Below are 23,559 nucleotides of genomic sequence, written 5' to 3'. Positions count from 1 at the left end.
GCTCTGGAGGCGGAGCCGTAGGAGGCTCTGGAGGCGGAGCCGTAGGAGGCTCTGAGGGCGGAGCCGTAGGAGGCTCTAGAGGCCGGAGCCGAGGGGGGCTCGGCGAGAAGAGCCGCAGGAGGCTGAGCCGAAGGAGGCTCGGGAGGCGGAGCCGTGGAAGGCTCGGGAGATTCTGGAGGCAGAGCCCTGGAAGACCTAGGAGACGGGGTTGAGGAAGGCGGAGCCGAGGATGGCTCAGGAGGCCCAGGAGGCGGAGCCGTGGGAGGCTCTGGAGGCGGAGCCGTGGGAGTCTCTGGGGGCAGAGCCGTAGGAGGCTCTGGAGGCTCTGAGGGCGGAGCCGTCGGAAGTTCGGGTGGCTCGAGAGGCGGAGCCTTAGGAGACTCGGGAGGCGGAGCCGTAGGAGGCTCAAGAGGCTCTGGAGGTGGAGCCGTAGGAGGCTGAGCCGAAGGAGGCTCGGGAGGCGGAGCCGTAGGAGGTTCAAGAGGCTCTGGAGGCGGAGCCGTGGAAGGCTGGAGAGGCTTGAGAGGTGGAGCCCTGGAAGGCTCGAGAGACTTGAGGCGGAGCCCCGGGAGGCTCGAGAGGCTTGAGAGGCGGAGCCCTGGGAGGCTTGAAAGGCCTTAGAGGCGGAGCCCTGGGAGGCTCGAGAGGCTTGGGGGCGGAGCCCTAGTAGGCTCGAAAGGCTTGGGGGGGCGGAGCCCTGGAAGGCTCGAAAGGCTTGGGGGGGCGGAGCCCCGGGAGGCTCGAAAGGCTTGAGGGGCGGAGCTTTTGGAGGCTCGAGAATCTCTGGAAGAGCCGTAGGAAGCTCTGGAGACTTGGGGGGCGGAGCCCTGGGAGGCTCGAGGGGCTTGAGAGGTGGAGCTCTGGAAAGCTCGGGAGGCGGAGCTCTGGAAAGCTCAGGAAGCTCGGAAGGTGGAGCTCTGGAAAGCTCGGAAGGCGGAGCTCTGGAAAGCTCGGGAGGCGGAGCTCTGGAAAGCTCGGGAGGCGGAGCTCTGGAAAGCTCGGGAGGCGGAGCTCTGGAAAGCTCGGGAGGCGGAGCTCTGGAAAGCTCGGGAGGCGGAGCTCTGGAAAGCTCGGGAGGCTCGGAAGGCGGAGCTCTAGGAAGCTCGGGAGGCGGAGCTCTGGAAAGCTCGGGAGGCGGAGCTCTGGAAAGCTCGGGAGGCGGAGCTCTGGAAAGCTCGGGAGGCGGAGCTCTGGAAAGCTCGGGAGGCTCGGAAGGCAGAGCTCTAGGAAGCTCGGGAGGCGGAGCTCTGGAAAGCTCGGGAGGCTCGGAAGGCGGAGCTCTAGGAAGCTCGGGAGGCGGAGCTCTGGAAAGCTCGGGAGGCGGAGCTCTGGAAAGCTCGGGAGGCGGAGCTCTGGAAAGCTCGGGAGGCTCGGAGACGGCCGAGGACTCAGGCTCGCTCACAGTGACATGCGTGGGCTCTAGCTCGCTCACCGTGGCTGACGAGGACTCAGGCTCACTCACAGTGACATGCGTGGGCTTTAGCTCGCTCACCGTGACATGCGTGGGCTCTGGCTCGCTCACCGTGGCTGACGAGGACTCAGGCTCGCTCACCGTGGCTGACGTTGGCCGGGAGGCGGAAGCCCGTCTTCTTTTCCTCCTCCGGGCGGACGAAGTCTACCGTGCTGGCTCATGGACGTTGACTGGCGTGGGGGCGAGCTCGTTGACCGGTGGGGCAGATGGAAGAGGATGAGCCAAGGACGACTGGAGGGTCACCGCCGTGGGAGGAGAGGCAGGATCCTCAACCACACCCACAGTAAGCAGCGAGCCGCATGTCAAAAGTGTCTCCTCCATGAACTCGCAGAGCGTCCAGCCACGCGTCGTCGGCGGCAGCCGCTCCTGGAGCGAACCGGTGAGGCTAGCCTGAAAGAACACCACCAGGGAGGAGTCAGGAAAGTCGGTGGTGCTCGCTAGGTCCAGGAAGTCCCTAATGTGATCCTCCACCGGGTGGCTTCCTTGCTTCAGGTCCAGGAGGCGGCAGCTTGCCCGGAGAACCGCTGGATCCATTTTTGGGTCGATTGTTCTGTTATGACCGGTGAGGAAACAGGACAAGACAGACGAGAGGTGCGGATCCAAAAGCGGTTTTAATGACTTTAACACAAGAAATAAAAGGTAAACACAAAGGAAAGTCCACGATGGGAAAAACTGGAAACTTGAAACACAATGAAGCAGATTAAACACGATAAAACAAAACACAAACAAAACTAAGAACTCGGGTAGGGAACATGGACCAGGCTAGGAAACATACCAGAAACGAACAACAATCGACAGAGACTAACCAAAGAACCAGGGTTAAATACACAGACAAAGTGGAGACAGAACGAGACACAGGTGGAACCAATGATGAGTGCAGGCAGTGAGGGAGGCCGGAATTGTGGGAAATGTAGTTTTAGACAAGGACAGTGAAACACGGGCGGACAACAAAGAAAACGTGACATGGAGCGTGAACGGTGACGGGTGAAAAGGAAAACACAGAGCAGACAAGGAAACATGACAAGAATGTGAATAGAGAAACATAGAACACAAGACAACAGTGAACATGACAGAATAAAAAGAAACTACAAAAAGACTACAAAACCAAAACAGGAATTAAACTAAACTTCACGGTGACAGTACAAAAACAAAAAGACAACAGGAAAAATAACAGTATATATATATATATATATATATATATATATATATATATATATATATGAAGTAGTATATTGAGGAGAATATGTTGACAGTCCAGTGTGAGATTATAGCTGAATAAAGTGCAGTGCTAATTATTGATCCTGATAGATCAAGTGTTCAACAGTCTGACTGCTTGGGGGAAGAAGTACATCTTGCACTCTGTAAATAGTACTTTTTAATTATGTTAAGAATTTAAATGATAAAGGAATTATAATGCATTTAAATAAAATCAAAGAATATTAATAAATACTGTACATTTCAGTAAAATAATGCAATTAATTAAACTGTAGTTGATTATGTCACAATGCAGGATACAGTTAACTGTCAGCTACTCAAATACTCATTATGCTTTTATTGTTTCTCTGATTTTTTGACTGTGCATAATACATATGTATTATGCTTTCTTACAAATATACAATTTGCAAGGCAAAAAATACAAACATTCAATGACAATGCGATAAAACAAAATTGCCAAAATGACTGATATAGAGACAAATGAAATAAAAAGAAGACATCAGGGGAGTAAATGCATTAAATTAAGTCAAATAAATCCTAAGCATACAGAGCCAAATAAGTCATACAAAGTTATATAAACATACAGAGATTCAAGTTCACATTGCAAGTTTTTGTGGCTTTTTTAATTTTTTTAACACTTTACATTTATGAATGAAGTACTGTGCAAGTATTACAATTAAAGGAATATTCCAGGTACAATACAAGTTAAGCTCAATCGACAGCATTTGTGGCGTAATGTTGATTACCACACAAATAGATTTTGTCTTGCCCCACAAATGTGTGTTCCAGTGAGACACTTTCAATGGAAGTGAATGGAGCCAATCCGTAAACGTTAAAATACTCACTGTTTCAAAATTATAGCCACAAGACGTAAACAATATGTGTGTTAACAGGATTTTAGTGTGATAAAATCGCTTACTAACCTTTTCTGTGTACAAATATATATAATTTTACAACTTTGTTGCCATAACGATGTAATAACAACAAACCCTAATGATGATTTAAACAGGATTTTTACAGCTCAAATAACATTGAAGAATTCATGTAAGTGGTTTTATAAAATTATAAACTTCAAATTTCTGCCTTTTAAATCCTCAAAAAATCCTTTTTTTCATGGTAATCAACATTATCCCACAAATGCTGTAACTTGTATTAAACCCGAATATTCCTTTAATTTACATAAGAAATACACATCTTCCTATTGTTTCTCATAAACAGTAAACCCAAAAATGACATTCTTAAAATCCTTGTGGATAAAATCGATATTGAATTGGGAAATGCCCTTCCAAAGTTTTTTGGCATTATCACAGTACCAAAAACAGATGGAAGAGAGCCTCAGGCTCTAAATCACAAAAACTACATTTCACATCAATATTCATTTTAAACCTTGATATTATAAAAATGTTAACTGGATAGTATGGCTGAATAAGTTTAACCCTTGTGCGTCAATAAAAAAAATGACTCAGAGGTCATTCCACTTTCAATGACTTTTTAACCAACATCAGTCCTGATCATAACTACCAAATATTCATTCATTTTCAGGATTTTAACCCTTTAAATGCCAGTTCTTTACATAATGCCACTGTTGTTTTTCACTCACACACACACACACACATGTTGGGTTTCCATGTTTTATGGGACTTTCCATAGACATAATGGTTTTTATACTGTACAAACTTTATATTCTATCCCCTAAACCTAACCCTACCCCTAAACCTAACCCTCACAGAAAACTTTCTGCATTTTTACATTTTCAAAAAAAATAATTTAGTATGATTTATAAGCTGTTTTCCTCATGGGGACCGACAAAATGTCCCCACAATGTTAAACATTTCTGGTTTTACTATCCTTATGGGGACATTTGGTCCCCACAAAGTGATAAATACACGCTCACACACACACACAGACATATTTCTCAATACACACATACAAAACACACTCTGACATCCATACAAATACACCCACACAATTTTAGCTGCATGTTTTATTCAATTGTCCTGCAGTGCTCTATAATACAGCGACAGAAAATAGGAAAAAAGCTTGTATTTGCTCCATAGGCTAAACATGAGAAAAATGGCACCATCTGGTGGAAAATATAAAACATTTAAATGTTGAAGACAGGGCTCCAGAATGAAAGCGTAATATCATAGAATTCATGATGTTATGCTTTAATGGCACTGGGATCAAATATTGCAGTTTTAATGGGTTTCAATGGGGGACATTTTTGTCCTGATGTTCCTGAGTGTGACTATTTTGTGTACACAGTGTATTATAGAGGTATTATAGGAACTGAGGCAGTGTTGTAGTACTTGAGACTCGGACTCGTCTCGGACTCGGTCTCGAGACCATATTTTAATGGTCTTGGTCTTGTCATGGACTCGTGTGCATTTTGACTCGGTATTGACTCGTACTCGAACATTTTAGGACTCGGACTTATTCCCGAGTCCACTCGAGTCCAATTCAAAATATTTTTCATGATTATTAATGTATGTATATAATATTTCTTTAAATTGATTGACACGCCCAGTGATTGGTGATTTTCTAGTGCGCAACTCGCATGACTTGAGACTAGTTAGCGCAAAGGCAGCAAGATTCCGGTCAGGTAGGGAGGATGTGAGCCTCTAGCAATGTGTGAAAATGTCTGCTAAATCGACCATTATTCAGTTTGCCTTTAAAGGACACAAAGAATTCATATGCAGTAAGACTTTTAAAAGGAAACACTCTGCAACATGTACATTCTGCGGGACTTCAATTACAGAAGCAAAGGGAACAACTTCCAATTTTCATCGTCATGTGGAGCGAAAGCACAAAGAAATGTAAGATTAAGAACTCATAATTTCTGTATATGCATAAAATGTATGCACCATTTATACAGCTAATGCTAGTTCGGTGTAGAAGTCTGCAAGGGACTACTTTTTTCGTCCCAGGCTCCCGCCATGTGCTCTCCCTCACGATAAGAGGGTAAGAGGATGCTCTGCACACGCAAGGTCTCTCTCACTCGCTTTAACTCTCATACGCAGTTTGGAGCACAATCTCTGTCTCGCATGCACGCTCGCTCGAGATTTTAACAAATTTAGCGTTACAACTAGTCGTGATCGAGTGGCTAAACAGGTGTATATAGAGTGGTACAGTAATGTTATGTGTACTAGAAATGTTATATGGATGTATATAGTGGTACAATGAAATGATGTTATGTGGACAAGAGCACTTAATACTGACAAATTGTAATAAAATTACTTTAACACCACCTACTATGTGGCCTTTTTACCCTAAACGGATAATATTTTTTTAAACCAATATCACTAAGTAAATAAAAGTAAATTAGGTAATCAACCCTCTCTGGTCTCGGTCTCGACTCAGACTCGACCCTCTCTGGTCTCGGTCTCGACTCGGACTCGACTCTCTCTGGTCTCGGTCTCGACTCGGACTCGAGTGAGTTGGTCTCGACTACAACTCTGAACTGAGGTTTAAGTATCAAACTTCTCCCCAAAATACACACCTTTGACCAAATGTATGCAATTATTATTAACACAGCCAAAATGATCGGAAAAAAACTAAAATGTCCCGAAGATCGCACAAAACAGAAATTTATTAGGAAGTGTCCAAGCATGACAAACTCCACCTACATGTCAATCAAACTGCATCGCGTCACAGCCCAGAGTCCGGAAGTGCTCTCTGACGTATTAGTGGGCCAAAGGTCACAGAACATTCGCCTGCCACATACTCTTCAGTCGCACTTGTTTGTTTTCGTCCAGTCCAACACAGATACAGCTTTCGGAAACCGGTGAGTACGACAGCTGCAGCGCGTTGTTTTTAGTATGTAGTCGAGTCGCTCAAAAGTAACGCCACGCGGAGGATAAAGCCGGAGTGAGTCGAATTAATGCCGAGTGTTTCAGTCCGCCATTCAAAGTGGATCGCGGAAAGCACAGATTTGTCATTTATGAAAAAACACCTTTGAAGACAGAAAATACACGCAGGATGAAAATACCACAATGATTAAAAGTTATAGTGAAAATATACCAGACTGCAAGTCACTGATTAGCCGTATGCTAACATGACTTAGAGAGAAAAATTACTTAAAATGTTTTTTGTAATATTGCTTAAAATGACATACTTCCTGTACTTACACTCTAAATCTTTTAATAATACGCCTTTTAGATGATCTACAGATGCCTGTGAGCATTTCTATGGCTGACAGTTTAATTAGCATATTTGTCGAAATGAGTGCAATTATTGCAGTTTTGGTTATGTAAGTGTTGTCATGACTACCTGATCTTTCAAGGTTATTGAAGTATATTTTTGAGTGTATATTTTGATATATTTGAGCTGCTTAGTGTTTGTTTAGCTGCTTATTGTTTGCATGTGCTGTGGATGACCTCTTTACATTCGTACACTGATAATAGAATCATTTCTGTCTTTGTTTCACATCTGTGGGCAAAATATAACACGGATACATGAGTGTTTCATGTATACTGGGGTGTAAAGGCGAGTAAAGTGAGTGTTTAAGCCTCTGTACTTGGGTCAGTATGAATGTATAAGTTAATAATCCTTAGCAAAGCTACCAGGTGCTACTGGGAAACCAAACAGTGTCGCACCTTTAGATTAACCCCTATGTTCTGTTGGGATTGACTTAATGTGTTTATTTTGGGGGTTCTAAGAGACAGTGTGAACTTTGAAGGTCCTAAAAGCACATAAAGGTGCATAAAAGTAATCCATACAACTTCAGTGGTTTAATCCATGTCTCCAGAAGGGATATGATAGGTGTGGGTGAAAAACACATCACTATATAAGTATTTTTTTTATTATTATGAAGTCTCTTTCTTTCCCAGTTGGTTGCGATATGCACGGATAATGTAAATCGCCAAATGTGAAAAAATACTTAAATATTGATGTGTTTTTCACCCACACCTATCATATCTCTTCTGGAGACATGGATTAAACCACTGAAGTTGTATGGATTACTTTTATGCACCTTTATGTGCTTTTAGGAAGAATGTGGGGATTTAATGTAAAAAACACAAGAACATCTGTGTCTCACTCGCACTTCAAGCGAGCAGTGTTAATTTAATTCTAAAACAAAACGACCGCAACTAGCCTGCAACAAGCACAGGTTGGGATATCATCGCAATGACACTCGATTTTGATAATGAACTAATCTAACGATTATTAGAATGATTATTCGACTATTTGGGTGATTATTGCAACGATTAATCATTAGCTCTTAACCAATTATTCAGTTAAAAGGTTGTGTTAAATGTGCTTACTAACAATAAATAGGACAAAATCGTCTTTTAAAAATACCTCAATTACACTCATTGAATACCAGGAAAATAATACTTTTTAATACGTTTTATTCAGTAAAAAATTAACAGCAAAAAATACTATTGGTGTCAAGAGTTTTTGTCTTGTTTTCCATTTAAAACAATCTAAAAATCATTAAAACAACATACATGTAATTGAGAAGCAACATATACGTTATTTAGACTTGCTTTAAGAGAATGTATCTTAAATATACTTTGTTTATTTTGTATTTAAGTGTATTTTTTTCTTGTTCATACTTCTGCCAGTGCACTTACGAAAAAATATACATTCCCTGAAGGCAAGTCTAAATATCTTATTTGTTGCTTCTCAGGAAAAGTTATCTTGTTTTATGGATTTTTAGATATTTTACAATATTTAATATTAACCTACATTCGGGGGTGCCTGGGTAGCTCAGCGAGTATTGACGCTGACTACCAACCCTAGAGTCATGAGCTGGAAAACAGGGCGTGCTGAGTGACTCCAGCCAGGTCTCCTAAGCAACCAAATTGGCCCGGTTGCTAGGGAGGGTTGAGTCACATGGGGTAACCTCATTGTGGTCACTATGTGGTTCTCACTCTCGGTGGGGCATGTGGCGAGTTGTGCGTGGATGCTGCGGAGAATAGCGTGGGCCTCCACATGTGCCACATCTCTGTGGTAACGTGCTCAATAAGACGCGTGATAAGATGCGCAGATTGACGGTCTCAGACGCGGAGGCAACTGAGATTCGTCGTCCTCCACCCGGATTGAGGCGAGTCACTACACCACCACGAGGACTTAAAGAGCATTGGAAATTGGGTGTTACAAATTGTGGAGAAAACCACCACCAAAAAAAAATAAATATATTAGCCTACATTCAACTTTATCTGAAAACATATTGTTCTTCTGCAGTATAGCTGGAGGTTTAGATATTATTTTAGAAAACAAGGCAAAAAAGACTATTATAAATGTATTTTGTTGCAGTGTATAATGGGCTAAGACTACACTCTCTCACTTCTATGTTCACGTCGATCCATTTTTAAGATGCACACCCTGACACATACAGTATTATGATTCAATAAGTCACGAGCCATCACGTTATAATCTAGCTGTAGCAAACGTGCGCGTAGGATGAGCATCCCCGTGCCAGAGAGTGCCTCAGCCGAGTGCAGTTTCAATCTCTCCCCCTTAGATTGGGTCACTTCATGCAACTCATAGAAGTAGCACTGACCACACAGAGAAATGCCAGTTTTGGAGTTTGTTTATTTACATGACCTGCCTCCGTATTATTTTAACTTTAATACAGGATGCATTAATGATATAACACAGGGGTGTTTCCTTTTTAGACACACTGACATGCAAGTTTTGCTTAAGCGGAATGCCAGATCGGGCTTCGCTTTTATTTCACGACAACAGGGCTTCTATATTTACTTATTATGTATAGTTCCTCAAACTTTGCGATCATCAGCTTAAGGTGTTTGGAGTGCATCTGGACTGTGAGCAGTGTCTTCTTTCTCTCCTCTTATGTACTCAAACTGAAGGGCTCCTCTCACGCGTCGTCATTAGAGTTTTATTTGATCATGTTATATTAAATGAGATAAAACGACTATTCGACAGCAAACATTTCTTTCGACAACTTTTTTGTTTGACGATAACGGGTTTATATATTAAATAACCATATTGTAATGACTATTTTTGGTTTAAATACTTCACAAATGGAAACTATTTCCTTTAATATAATTTAATCTTTATTTAGAACTTGATAAACATAGTCAAAGTTAAAAAACAAACCTCAACTTGGTTTTAAAACAGCCTTACTATAATGCTTAATTTTCACATTATGCCACATTTCTGTCTGATATGTTGTTAGCCAATAATATTATTATTATTATTATTATGAACTTTCCTAAAAATATCCAAGATCATCTCAAAGCAATGCAACAAAGAAAATGATACATAATAAAACAATGTCCAATGAAACTGAACACTTCTTTCAGAAAATATCCCAAATGATGTAAACAGGAATTAATATGGAGCGCATATTTTGGCTTTCCTAATATTATTTTTGTCTTTCATTTTCAGGTGGTTAAAGTGTTTGCTTGCATTACCACGAGTGATTATCATCACGCAATTTTGCAGATCTCACGTGAAGCCCTGCCCATTGATTGACACCCATGGATATTTGCATATCGCAATATACACGAAATGGCACAATCTCTAACTATTGACACTTTATATTGTCACCTTGAAGTACAGTGTTATATCGCCCAGCCCTAATGCGAAGTATGTTATGTGAGATATTAAAATGACCTTGGGGTCTTTCAGAGGGTTAATGTGCTTTAGGCTAATATTCATGAATCTGGATGTGGTAATAAACGGTGTCTCGTGTGGTTAAACCGAACCTGGAGGTGTAAGTTTGACTGCACAGCTAACTTTCCCCTCTATTCATTCACAAACACACAGAGATCAGGGAGAAGACATGGCACGTCTGGTGGCTGTTTGCAGAGACGGGGAAGAGGACTACCTTTTCCTTGCACGCCAGATTCCCCTTTACATCGACGACACTCTTATGGTAAAATCATGTATTTTGTTTAATGTAGCCTATGTTTCCCCTATTGTGCACTGTTCATTTGTGAGTCACACTTGTTGGTGTTCACGGGTCCAAAAAGAAAGAAATCACATGTCATATTATGTTTAACGACTACAGAGATCCACTCTTTAATGCTGGTTGTAGAGAGGAGGATTTCTAGACATTATCACAAGTTATGCATTTGGATATGTTTAGACATTAGACAATATTGTTCTGAAGTGTCAGGGTTTTGCAATGATTATGATTGTCAAACCTGACCGTGGTGTTACATTTAGTTCAAACAACAGAATTCAATAACTCAAAGTAAAGCAAGAAAAATATCAAGGATACAAACATTAATGAACGAGAATGGACCGTGATAAATAATTTTGCGTACAAACATAAGATAAAGTATAAACATGCAAAATTGGCATTTCTTTAGCAAGCATCAAAATTTGTCAGTAAAGTGTGTGTGTGTGTGTGTGTGTGTGTGTGTGTGTGTGTGTGTGTGTGTGTGTGTGTGTGTGTGTTGAGGTTAGATTTCTGCCATGTGAAATGACCAGTAAATGGCTGCATAGATCCTCTGATTCATGAGTGGTTGTGATATATGAATTTGTGTGTGTACACATGCATGCAAATGTTCTGCATTGTGGATGTTCTGTAGTCTCACGCAGGACTGGACTGGTAATCTGGCATACTGGGTATTTTCCCGGTGGGCCGATTCACTTTAGGGGCAGACTGGCAATCGGGAGAACCGAGCAGGCCGGTGGGTCATCCGCGAAACAGGCCGAATGGGCCGTGATAAGCTAAAATGCGTCATTTCAACGTGTGTGTGTTTTACATTGTGGCTGATTTATGTATTTTATTTGACACATTAAAAAAAAAAAATATGCTCTGTGTTTAAGTCTTTTCCCATTCCTTTACTTATGGTGGGTCAAAAAGACCCGGAACACCAGGAGTGTTACTTTTTTGGTCACATGGCCTAATGTCACCGAATCTAGTCAAATGTTTTTTGTTGTGTTCAGATGGCAAATAGAGGAAAATAACCAAGCCTTGGACACTCCAGATGAAGGATACCATGTTTTATTATAGAAAAATTCAAAATGGGTCAAACATGACCCGAGCACCACATGAGGTTAAAGATCAAACCAGCTGTAGTGTAGGTTTCAAATGCACATGTTGTGTTGGTCCATTCCCCTAAAACTGCTTATTTTAAAATGAGTGTTGATCTGCTTATTAAACTGTGAATAACTGGATGTAACTGACCCATATATTCATTTATTTGTGTATGTTAATTTTGTAGATGGTGATGGAATTTCCTGACAGTATTCTGGACGTCAACAGCCATCAGATCAACAGTTCACAAATGAAGCAGTTTGTCGAGGTAAAAGAGTGTCACTCGTTTTCACTGAGATCCCTTGTGATCACATTACTCGACAAAGTCGCATATTATTCAATGATATTTTGCATAAATAAAATGAAGCTGAATGTTGAATGATCTGTCCTCTAGCATTACAGTATGCTGAAGCAGCAGGACCTGAATATGGCATTGATGGTGATGTCGCGTGAGGTCTTCAGCGCTCTGGCACAGCTGGTGCCGTGTGTGGGCTGCCGGCGGAGCGTGGAGCGTCTGTTTTCTCAGCTAATAGACTCTGGATACTTTGCAATGGAACCCCTCACTGTAGGATCTTCTGGAGTGTTGTCAGTCACACAGGCATGTCTCACAGACCCCAGGAAACTCTACACACTCTTTTATGTTCATGGGTACGTGCTACACAGAAACCTCATTCACACTGGGCTCTGATCCCGGGATCAATGCTGGGGAGCCTTCTGTGTGAAGGCAAGCTCAAAATGTGATCCCGGGATCAGACCCTAGTATCATTGCTGGGATCAATACCGGAACGTGTCTGTGTGTGCAAAGGCAGAGCCGATACTGTGAAGGGTGTGTCGTAGTGATAATGTGTTTATCGTGCAAAGGAGAAAGTTTGTATGTGGAATAGTTTTATTCCATATGGTCATTTTGTTCATTCAGGGCATTGTGTGAGTTAGAAAGAAATTAAATAACTCGCCACATCGCTTGAAACCTTTCGACAGGCCAACTGTTTGTTCATACGTTTCTTTTGTCAACCAAGAATGTAAGGGCAAGAAATCGTTTTTTGCACCCCCCCAATCTGGAATGCCCAATTTCTAATGCGCTCCAAGTCCTTGTGGTGGCGTAGTGACTCGCCTCAATTCGGGTGGGGCGTAAGACGAATCTCGGTTGCCTTCGCGTCTGAGACTGTCAATCCTCGCGTCTTATCAAGAGCACGTTACCACGGAGACATAGCACGTGTGGAGGCTTCGCGCTATTCTCCGCGACATCCACGCTTAACTCAACACGTGCCCCACCGAGCAAACCATATTATTGCGATCACGAGGAGGTTAACCCATGTGACTATACCCTCCCTAGCAACCGGGCCAATTTGGTTGCTTAGGAGATCTGACTGGAGTCACTCAGCACGACCTGGATTCAAACTCATGACTCCAGGTGTGATAGTCAACGTCAATACTCACTGAGATACACAGACCCCCCATGATACAGACAATTAATTTATTACTATTTTCCAACACATTAGGTTACAAATAATACATTTCTGTTTTCTCCCAAATATAGCTTTTATTTAAAATGTTACAACTTTTAGAAATCATGATTGAAAAGATGACATTTGCCTCTGCTTCTCAGCGCTTAATCGTAGATCAAATTAATTGCGATTCATTTTTATTTTACATTTAAAATATTGTAATGCACCTGGATCAGGGACGGATTATAACTTGCAAAGGCCCTGAGGCAAATTAACTCCAAGGCCCCCCCTCCACCCAAAAGTTGAGCGACTGGGGGGGGTTTGGGGACGTTGTTCATGCCCAAAAGGGTTTTCAAGTGGGGGGGAAATCGCCAAACTAGATCTCGCAGCCTAAAAGCCCAGGGCACCCCCTCCCTACAGTATTTCCTGCTAAATTTTCAGTTTCACTGACATTGATGCACTGTTCAAGATGTTGCGTACAGTAAGGGACATTGATGTTCTGTCTGTGTGTTTATTTTTCTTTTGACTGTATAATTTAGCTGTGTAGTCTTTGATCATATTTGAATGTCAATGCATTTTTTTCCTCTTGTTGCAGGTCGAAGTTAAACAATATTATTGATGCCATCCCAAAGAGTAAAAAGAACAAACGCTGTCAGCTGCACTCGTTAGACACGCACAAACCCAAGCCTTTAGGGTGAGTCCCTGACTTCTCACTTAATATGTGCGATGGTTCAATAGTGTTAATAAATACAATACAGAAATCAGTTTGTCTCCCTTCAAATGACAATATTAAGTTGAGTCAATCAAGCTCTAGTTTCTTTTGTCAGTTTGTGAGCCTGTGTGTATTGTTTTGTATACAAAAGTTGGTGGCTTGGTGTTTTAAATGGTTCTTAGTAGGGGTGTAATGGTTCAAATTTCTCACGGTTTTAGGGTCACGGTTTCTGTACAGTGCGTTATTTGCTATGTTCAGAAAACAAAATATTACTTCCAAACTGTATTTAGTAACACTTATAAAAATCATGGTTTTACTACAGTAACCATATTTGAAAATCATAGTAACCACAAAATCAACATCGTTACTCTCGTGGTTATAATATATAGTAAAACAGCATTCATGGTGACAGCATTCATGGTTACTTCCGTCATGATTACTACAATATTCCTATAGTAAAACCATGATTATGTTTTCACTAGGGACCTGAACTATATAAAAAAAAAATTCTCTAATTACTAAATCACTATTTTAACTTAATACCTGCACTATCGCATCAACATAAAGTGCATTTCATACTTTATATTGAACATTTATAAGCTGTACATCACTATAGAAGGAACCTTGCTATTAATATGGATACAAGAAGGGTCCAGGATGTCGCGGCTCAAGTGTTTTAATCATACGCTGAAATCCCACATCTTCATCAATGGACTATGGCAACACAACTTCATGGCAATGAACGCAACAAGCGTTTTAGTTATTGTTTCACGTGTGTCTGAATTAACACTTCTATCCCTGCTTAAAAATGGAAGCGAGTGTGTGTGCAGTTTTGGCTCACCGCTGGCTCTGTGCGCTTAAAGATCCATTCAGTTCCATTACCATTGGTTGTAACTGTTCGTGTCTATTTGGCGCTTTTTTGTCATTAAACTTGAGGTAAACCGTAGTGCCGATGCTTACCGAACCGTGGGTGGTGAACCGTACAGTTTTTTTCAAGTGAACCGTTACAACCCTTGTTCTTAGTAACCATGTAACTGATCCACAGGGGCAGCTGGATGGACGTGTGGGAGCTGTTGTCACAGGAGTGTCGTGATGAGGTGGTTTTGATTGACAGCTCCTCTCTACTAGAAACTCTAGAGACATACCTGCGGAAACACAGGTGACAGATGTTGATTGACCTTGTGACCTCATCAGAATTGCATCAGAATTTTTATATTTTTTTAGTTTGTTGATTTTTAGGACAGATGTCAATTGATATAACTGCTGCATTAGTTTCTAGATACAGAGTTTTGTTTTTGCACTCAGATTATTTCAAAATAGTTAATTAGGGCTCTTACTCTAACATGTATATACAAATTTATTCCAACCTCATGATTATGATAACAGGGCTGCAAAAATATATAGGATTTTGACACCCATTGCAATTTTGATTTAGACTGAAATTCTAAAGATTCAGCATCTCATGTTGCTGCTTGTATATCAATGCTAAAAGGCATCACAAGTGGATGTTTTTTTTTTTTAGTACCACCTCGGTCGAGGTTCCAAGCAAGCCAATACTAAATGTGACATAAAAATCCTTTAAAAAAAATTGGTCAGAGAGGATAGTCACTACCAGCGTCACTGGATTTCTGACACGCGACATCAACCCGCTAGTTTTAAAGTTATAAACAGCGATAGCAGTATCATTGGTTCACGCGACTTTCGAATTGTGTAAAAAAAAAAATGTCTGTTCAAAACCACGACGTGGTTAATAAATGAGGTGCTGATGGTCCACTTGTTAGCGATGAGTGAAACAAAAAAGTTTCTCAGGAAGTGTCTCAACTGTTGGCCGCACACGGCTACCACCGGACCTACCAACAGTGTAGGGAACAGTTAAAAAAAAAAAGTAAATAGACGCTATCTAAACAGGCGAGCAATGGGAGGGAGAGTGCCCTGGACTAGCATTGATCCACGATGGAGGATGGTATGTTTTGTTACGTTAACTCTATTCTCTGCTTGAAAGCTTCACTTTATTTAGTTGACCAGCTACTGGAAGCTTCTAAAACAACCAGACCAATTTAACTGTTACACATTGTGTAAAATCGCCATGCAACAACTGCATTATGCAGCACAATGAGCTAGTAGCTAACAGCTAGCGGTCGTGTTATTGTTTTGGTCAGTTTGTGTCGTGTTTAAGATGATGTCGCGGCAGTAGAGGCGGGGCAACTATGACGATCAGCCTATAATCCCACCCACGTTGAGCTCAGAAAAGTAAAGCGAGTTGAGGCGAGTCGAACAGTAACGTGCAGTAGAAAAGTGCCAATAATATACAATAAAATATAACATGTACGGTACCTAAATCCGCTTTATTTCTCAATCATTTAGTCTATTTACTAAGTGAAATATGTGCCAAGATTCCATATTTATTCATCTTAATGTTCTCTTTCTGTGATGTGTCATCAGGTTCTGTACTGACTGTAAGAACAAGGTTCTGAGAGCGTATAACATCCTGGTGGGAGATCTAGACTGCACTAAAGAGAAGGGCTACTGTGCGACTCTGTTCGAGGGTTTACGCTGCTGTCCACATGAGCGGCACATTCACGTCTGCTGTGAGACTGACTTCATCGCTCACTTACTGGGCCGAGCAGAACCAGAGTTTGCAGGAGGTTACGAGTGAGTTTTCATAGATGAGCAGTGCAGATAAACCTTTGATAAGATGCTTGTACCCCACTGTATGGATTTAATTGTTTGGATTATTCACAGGCAGAGAGAGAGACACGCAAAGACCATAGACGTCGCACAGGAGGAGGTGTTGACCTGTCTAGGAATTCATCTGTACGAGCGACTGCACAAAATCTGGCAGAAGCTGCGGGCAGAGGAGCAGACGTGGCAGATGCTTTTCTATCTTGGCATTGACGCTCTACGCAAAAGCTTCGAGGTAACGCGTCCATCTCAGAGTAATGACGTGCCTTTAATAGGAACACCTGAATGACACTTTCAACAAATAGGATGCAAATTGGGGTCCCATTTATTCATTTCTTTTTTTTAACAATAAAGGCACAAATCCCATGTTCTTTAGAAAAATTACTTTTAGAAATCTCAGCGTAACCGTGATCTAGTGTTGGGCGAAATGACTCGGGCGATAATGAATCATTTTATATCACAATAATATTTATCACCGATTGTTTCACTTTTAATTGACTATATCACAATTCCAGTGGGTCAGAAGTTTACATACATGTTACCCGAACCTTTAAGCAGCTTGAAAAGTCTTTGAAATGTCAAGTCTTTAGCCAATTAGCTTCTGATAGGAGGTGTACTGAATTGGAGGTGTACTTGTGGATGTATTTTAAGGCCTACCTTCAAACTCAGTGACTCTTTGCTTGAATTATTGCGGGACGTTTCCAAAATGTTACATGATGTGTGCAGATGGCGGTGGAAAGGATGCAGGGCATCAGCAGGTTGGAGCAGCTCTGTGAGGAACTGTCAGAAGAGGAGAGGGCAAAAGAACTCAAACAGGAGAAAAAGAGGCAAAAACGCAAGAACAGACGTAAAAACAAGTGCGGCTTTGATATGACCGAACAAGAAATGGAGGGGGTGAAAGACAAAAGTCTTGATGAGGTAATGACTACTTTAATGTGCCTCTTCTTTAACGTCAGCACTGCTACTAAAACCGACCAGATTAAGTTGTAGAGTTTTTATCCTAAACATGGTCCAGTTTGTTACCGGTTGTTGAGAAAACACTGAAAATGTGTATGGATTTTAGGATCAGTATTTCTCTGTCCTCGACCTGTTTGTCTTATTCACTTTCTTTGTCTTTGCACAGGGTTCATCAGAGTCAGTTGACCGTGGTTGTAAGTCGTGTGGTAGTGGTGAGGAATCTGGAGGAAGTGTGGAAGTTATCACCAGAGAGAACTCCTCCTGTACCTGCCCTGCAGCCTCCATCCTGCACTCCCCTAAAACCAAGAAAGGTGAGAAGAAAGTTGCTGCCATCTAGTGGAATAAACAAACACTTTTTTTGCATGGACATGGAGCAAACAGAGCCTGAATCACAGGCTTTCAAAGACAGGATAAAAAAAAGAAGTTCTTTTTTTTTTACATTATTGGGGGTCTGTAAAATGAGACAAATATTTTGCCATAAGTCTACTATGTTGGGAAGGTTTGGGTGTATAAATTTGAAGGCAGAATAAAATCTGCAGCAGAGCATGCGTTGCAACTAACTATGATCTGATTGGTGCGTATTTGTGCGTTTGTGTCTCCAGCACTGTTGCCCCACAGTAATGGCAGTGACTGTGGCTACTGTTCCAGTATGGAGGGCAGTGAGATGGGCTCTAGAGAGGGCTCAGATGTGGCCTGCACTGAGGGCATGTGTAACCATGATGAAACGGGTACGGACATAAGTGATGAATCAACACTTTACAGAGACATCACTGTTTACATTCAGTCAGAATTATACATTTCAGATAGAACAGCCGTTAGATTATCACACATATTCAGTGTATAATTGTTTCATTTATAATTAATTATGCTGAATTCCAGAATATCTGACATGGCTACATTGCCCTTTAGCATAAAGTCCGGTCCACACTGCAGCTTATTTTGGCCAAGAACTGCCCATTTAAGTTGCAGTCACATTTACCTTTGCACTGCAAAATCACACGGGCGAAATACAGTCATCGTAATTGGAATCCGCGCGATCGTTTGTTCCAACTTTCGTGGCGAATAATTCCCCTTGTGTATTTCGAGTGGAGGTCATGTTTGGTGAACTTTGACAGGTGAATTCGCTGCATTGAGCAATAGGAAGTTGCTTAATTTGGCAGTGACCCCTGTGTGGATGGTGCTTCGTACATGGCTACACTGAATGTTCACAATGGACAAGGAGATCATTTTAGCGGTGCGTTTTATTTTTACATTTAATCTGCTGGAGTATAAAGCAGTGTTTCCCAACCTTTTTTCTGCCACGGCACACTTTTTATGACTTAAAAATTCTACGGCACACCACTATCCCACATAGACTAACCATCTTCAAAATTTGTCCATGTTTTCTGTCCGTCTTAGTAGCGTGTTTACTTGTAATGTTTGAAATTTGGCAATGCAAAAAAACGTGTAACTAACTAGCCCACGTTGGGTTCCACTTTTGTCAGCCAAGAATAGAAAGATGAAGCTTCTGTTCTTGCTTGACAGAAGTGGAACCCAATGTGGTGTTGTGCTGTTGTAGCCCATCCGCCTCAAGGTTTGACGTGTTGTGCATTCTGAGGTGCTATTCTGCTCACTACAATTGTACAGAGTGGTTATCTGAGTTACCATAGCCTTTCTGTCAGATTGAACCAGTCTGGCCATTCTCCGTTGACCTCTCTCATCAACAAGGAGCTTCTGTCCACAGAACTGACGCTCACTGGATGTTTTATGTTTTTGACACCATTCGGAGTAAATTCTAGAGACCGTTGTGTGTGAAAATCCCAGGAGATCAGCAGTTACAGAAATACTCAAAACCACCCCAAGTGAATGGGAAATGTATTTGTGGATTATTTAGTTTGCCGTCTCCCACTCACCGCTATAATATCAAAGAGTCCATTTAGCAATTCGTTGTTTTGTAGCAGCTTGGGAACATGTAAACTGAACCTGTGGATTCCGAAGACATTACATAATGATTATAATTAATTACACTCTTTGTTTGCCTCCCAGGTGAATTTTCATGTGGTCACCACTGCTTGGAGGAGAAAGAGGAGGATGCTGTGGACAGCTGTGTGGAGTGTTGGGCCAACACTGAAGAAAACGCAAAGGGCAAGATTAAAAAAAAGAAAAGAAAAAACAAGGGGTCATTGTGTTTGTGTGATCATGTGAGTTTACCGACCTGACTACATGCTCAGTCATAATCATACACTGACATGCTCTATAGGTTCAGCACTGAGCCCATATTTGATGTGTGTATTGCGTGAATTTGGCAGGAAATGTACTAAAAACCTTATAAACACAAGCTTTACCCTATGTAGACTTGCCCATTACTTTCAATTGCAATATGATTAACATGTATTATCTGATATTGCCCTGCTCAGCATATGCTACAGACACCCGCTAGAGGGCGCCGCTCCTCCCTAAAATACAGCCGCGGTAACCACAGAAGGCTGTATTGCGATTTCAGTTTTAATTTAATGAATCATGCAGCATTAATGGAATAGTTCACATAAAAATGAAAATTCTCTCATCATTTACTCACCCTCATGCCATCCCAGATGTGTTTGACTTACTTTCTTTTAAATATCTCAGCTCTGCAGGTCCATACAATGCAAGTGAATGGTGACCAAAACTTTGAAGCTCCAAAAAGCACAGGAAGGTTGCATAAAAGTAATCCATACAACTCCAGCGGTTTAATCCCATGTCTTCTGAAGCTATCTAATCGGTTTTGGGTGAAAACAGACCAAAGTATAACTTGTCGCTGCTCAATCGGAAAAAATAATCGCAATACGATTACAGCTGCCACGATTATATAATCATGAAAACTGACGATTACATCGTTCAATTTAAGTCTGCTCCTGTTGAGTCAATTGTTTCTACTCACAGTGTGTTTTTGCAGCTGTTGAGTATTCTAAGAAATCACAAACATGTCTGTTGGTCAATGAAACGGCAATGGTCAATCAGAGCCACTTAAATTAGCCCTCCGTCCTATCAGTAATAACAACTGATCCTAATGCGCACGTTTTAAACCATCTGAATGCCCAGAAGATTGCTTGATGTTCCACCTCTGTTTGTGGTGGCACAGGAAAATGAATACTGAAGAAACATCTCCTGACACTTGCAATAAAGCTGTAGAACAAGAGCGAAAAGCACTTTGTAATTATTTTGGATTCATTGCATATTGCACCGCTCGCTTTGAACGTAGATGATACACTGAAAATGAGCAACACGACAAAACTAAAACGATCCCGTTGTTATCGAAGCACAAACGCGGTGTAAATAATTGATTTATTATGCTGATTAAACAGCTTTATTTTTAATGAGAGCATTCGCGAGAGTGCAGAACATTGTGCGGAGCATCACTGAGATCGTGTGTAAATGGAGTGTAAACCTGCAGTGAGTGACCACAGTCATTGTAATGAGAGAGTTTGTCATGTTGAAACGTATTGAGTGTGAAAGCACAAAGTGAGCTTACTATTGCAGATATGCTGCAGCACCACTTGCATGCTGCTTATGCTTTGTGAAATAAACAGGCATTTAGGCCTCGAGGTGAAATGAGTAATTAGCACTGAGGTTGTGATCTCTTCCTCTCTCACAGGGATCTAAAGCAGAGGAGAGCTGTGTATCTGACAGCAGTAGAGGATCTGCCGTTCTCAAGTCTTCCTCCTCTTTGTCTCATCTGTGCAGAAACAAAGAAACTCTGTGCTGTGAATCCATAGCTAGCTGCAGACATCATCACGGTCAGCATCTCTCACCAGACACCTGTGAACATGGAGACGGCAGTGCCAAGAGCCTCATTGAGTTACTGGTGAGTCCCTTCACTCGGACAAGATAATGTCATCAATATTTTGGTCCATTTTCCAGGAAGAGGAAAACTTTTTTTAAATGCTTGTATTGGCTAAAGTAAAAAAAGCCAATAGAAATGGACTAAAAGCCACAAAACTTTTATTTTGATTTCATGGGGTCTGTAAGTATTTTACATTATTTATTTACCTATTTAAGATGTTAGGGCGTTTTTAAAGATTTCCTGTTTCATTGACATTCATTGAAATTAAAGCCTTATAACTTGACAAAACTGCTCGTGTTTTGTTCCTAATCATGTCAAATGTAACTGAGAAAATGTTTGTGTTGATACAACAATACAATCAAAAGTTATAACATTACAAATATAATGTATCATAGTGTCCAAAAACATCTCCAAACAAATAAAAGATAATAATTGTACATAAGAACTAAATACACATGCAAACACAACAATGACTAAAGGTTTGCATAGCATGCAGACATGATTTTAGTCATGAGATTTCACAGAATGAGTTTCATTCTGTGTCATTTGAGTCATCATTGAGTCTGTGTCGTGTATTTGGCGCCATCTCCTGGTGGTCATATGTAACATTGTGCTTCATGTGGATTATCTAATTGTGTGTGTGTGTGTGTGTGTGTATGTGTGTGTGGGCTCGTTTGAAAGATAATCACCTCTAATTTTATGTGACCTTTTTTGTTCTGTTTATTTTTCATGCAGTTATAAGCAAAAACACGGCATATAAGCAACACCTGTTCACATGAAACATGAATGTCAAAACCATATACTTGGCTATTACTTGCTATATTTTTGTCTGTGAGTATATGCACACATATGCTTGTTGCATTCTACTCTTTGAGAGCTTTCCGACAAAATATAACACATGGCTATTTGACGAGTTTGATGTTTTTACCGATTCCAAATGTATAATATATAAAATATCCACAGAGCAATTTAGTTTTGGTCATAATGCCGGTATGCATTGTAAGGTAGAGCTTCTAATCTTTCAAACAATACCTATTTTGTGTCGGTCAAGACTGCAGTTATTAATATTTTGATAAACAAACAATTCTTGCTGGCCATTTGAGCTTTAAGGGTTAATGTGCGTTAGATATTTTCTTCATAATCAATTTGTCGAATTTCTTTGTTAACAGAATGAATCCGATGTGACCTCAGAAGACGAGAACTGTCTGACACCGGACGAGATCCAATCGTTTGTAGAGAACAACAGATCGCTTCTATCGCACACGGGACCAGTACAGACAGCACCTGAAAGACCGCTTCACCAAATACTGCCGCTCAAACTTGTGTAGCAGAGAGTGGCTGTCCTCGACCAGCATCAACTAGACCGCACACTAACTCACTTATTTTTAAAGACCGTAAAACACTCAAATGATCACCACTGCTTTGGGTAAATAAATTAAAATAAAAAATAGGGACGAGAATAGTGTCAACCTTGAAAAGTTACATGTGTTTGCCATCTATAAATGTCTTCTCCTTCAAGCACATCATCTTTCACTCCGAATCCTTCTCAACCAATCACAGCTGGCTTTGTTTTCTTTCTCTTGCGGCACACTGATTAGGGAGCAGGTTATTAAATGATGATCAAGCTTGCAGGCCTTGACTGTAGGTTTAGATGTTGGTAGTCTTAATGTATTGTTTGTAAAACATTTGTTTTGTTTTTCTTTTCAAACTATTTCACTGACTGTGACAATTTTAGTGGCAAAAATTGTACCAATAAATGTGTACAGAAATGAAAGTATCTGAATGAAAAGATTTTACAGACATTTATAAAGAAATGTGGATGTAATGAGCGCAATGTGAAGAATTTACATAATAAAGACTATTTATTAATATGCATCTGATTTGTATGTTCCTATGTGTTTTTTGATGTTAAATTCACTTGTGTTTTAGACGAACACAAACACTGGAATAATGTGTTTTAATGTTTTTTAAATGGGTATATGACATTTATATGTATGTCTTACACCCAGTGAACTGAATACAGACGTACATTAAATCCATAGACATCAAATACTTACATGCCAAAGCATACAGTAACTTTAACATAGTTTTACTGTACCTTGATGACGAGTTTTCCTTCTTGATTAAAAGTTAATATATTTGTTAGCCACTAGATGGTGTGTATGGTTGGTTTACAGTTAGCATAAAACAATATAGGCTAAGCATGATGACAAGAGTTATGTTGTGGTTACACAGTGGCCCCCAGAATTATTTGGACACTTAATTTGTGCTTAAAATCACTAAATTTACTATAGAGGCGATGTTAAAAAGTCT

General features: G+C 40.9%; 1 protein-coding gene across 1 annotated transcript; it reads left to right on the top strand.

Annotated features, from left to right (window-relative positions):
- The first annotated feature begins 6,352 nt into the window (after positions 1–6,352).
- Positions 6,353–23,113, top strand: LOC127631804 (gametogenetin-binding protein 2-like). Its single transcript, XM_052110160.1, is given in 15 exon segments — positions 6,353–6,470; positions 10,427–10,535; positions 11,836–11,916; positions 12,043–12,296; positions 13,689–13,787; positions 14,851–14,964; positions 16,248–16,457; positions 16,548–16,722; positions 17,214–17,405; positions 17,611–17,755; positions 18,047–18,172; positions 19,470–19,624; positions 21,058–21,267; positions 22,416–22,496; positions 22,498–23,113. Coding segments are annotated over 14 exon segments (2,046 nt in total). The 5' UTR covers positions 6,353–6,470; positions 10,427–10,442; the 3' UTR covers positions 22,609–23,113.
- Positions 23,114–23,559: the final 446 nt, after the last annotated feature.

This window comes from Xyrauchen texanus, chromosome 3, assembly GCF_025860055.1.
Source record: "Xyrauchen texanus isolate HMW12.3.18 chromosome 3, RBS_HiC_50CHRs, whole genome shotgun sequence".
Classification (NCBI taxonomy): domain Eukaryota; kingdom Metazoa; phylum Chordata; class Actinopteri; order Cypriniformes; family Catostomidae; genus Xyrauchen; species Xyrauchen texanus.
Note: the sequence above shows the minus strand (reverse complement) of the source record. Positions and strands in the feature narration are given on the sequence as shown.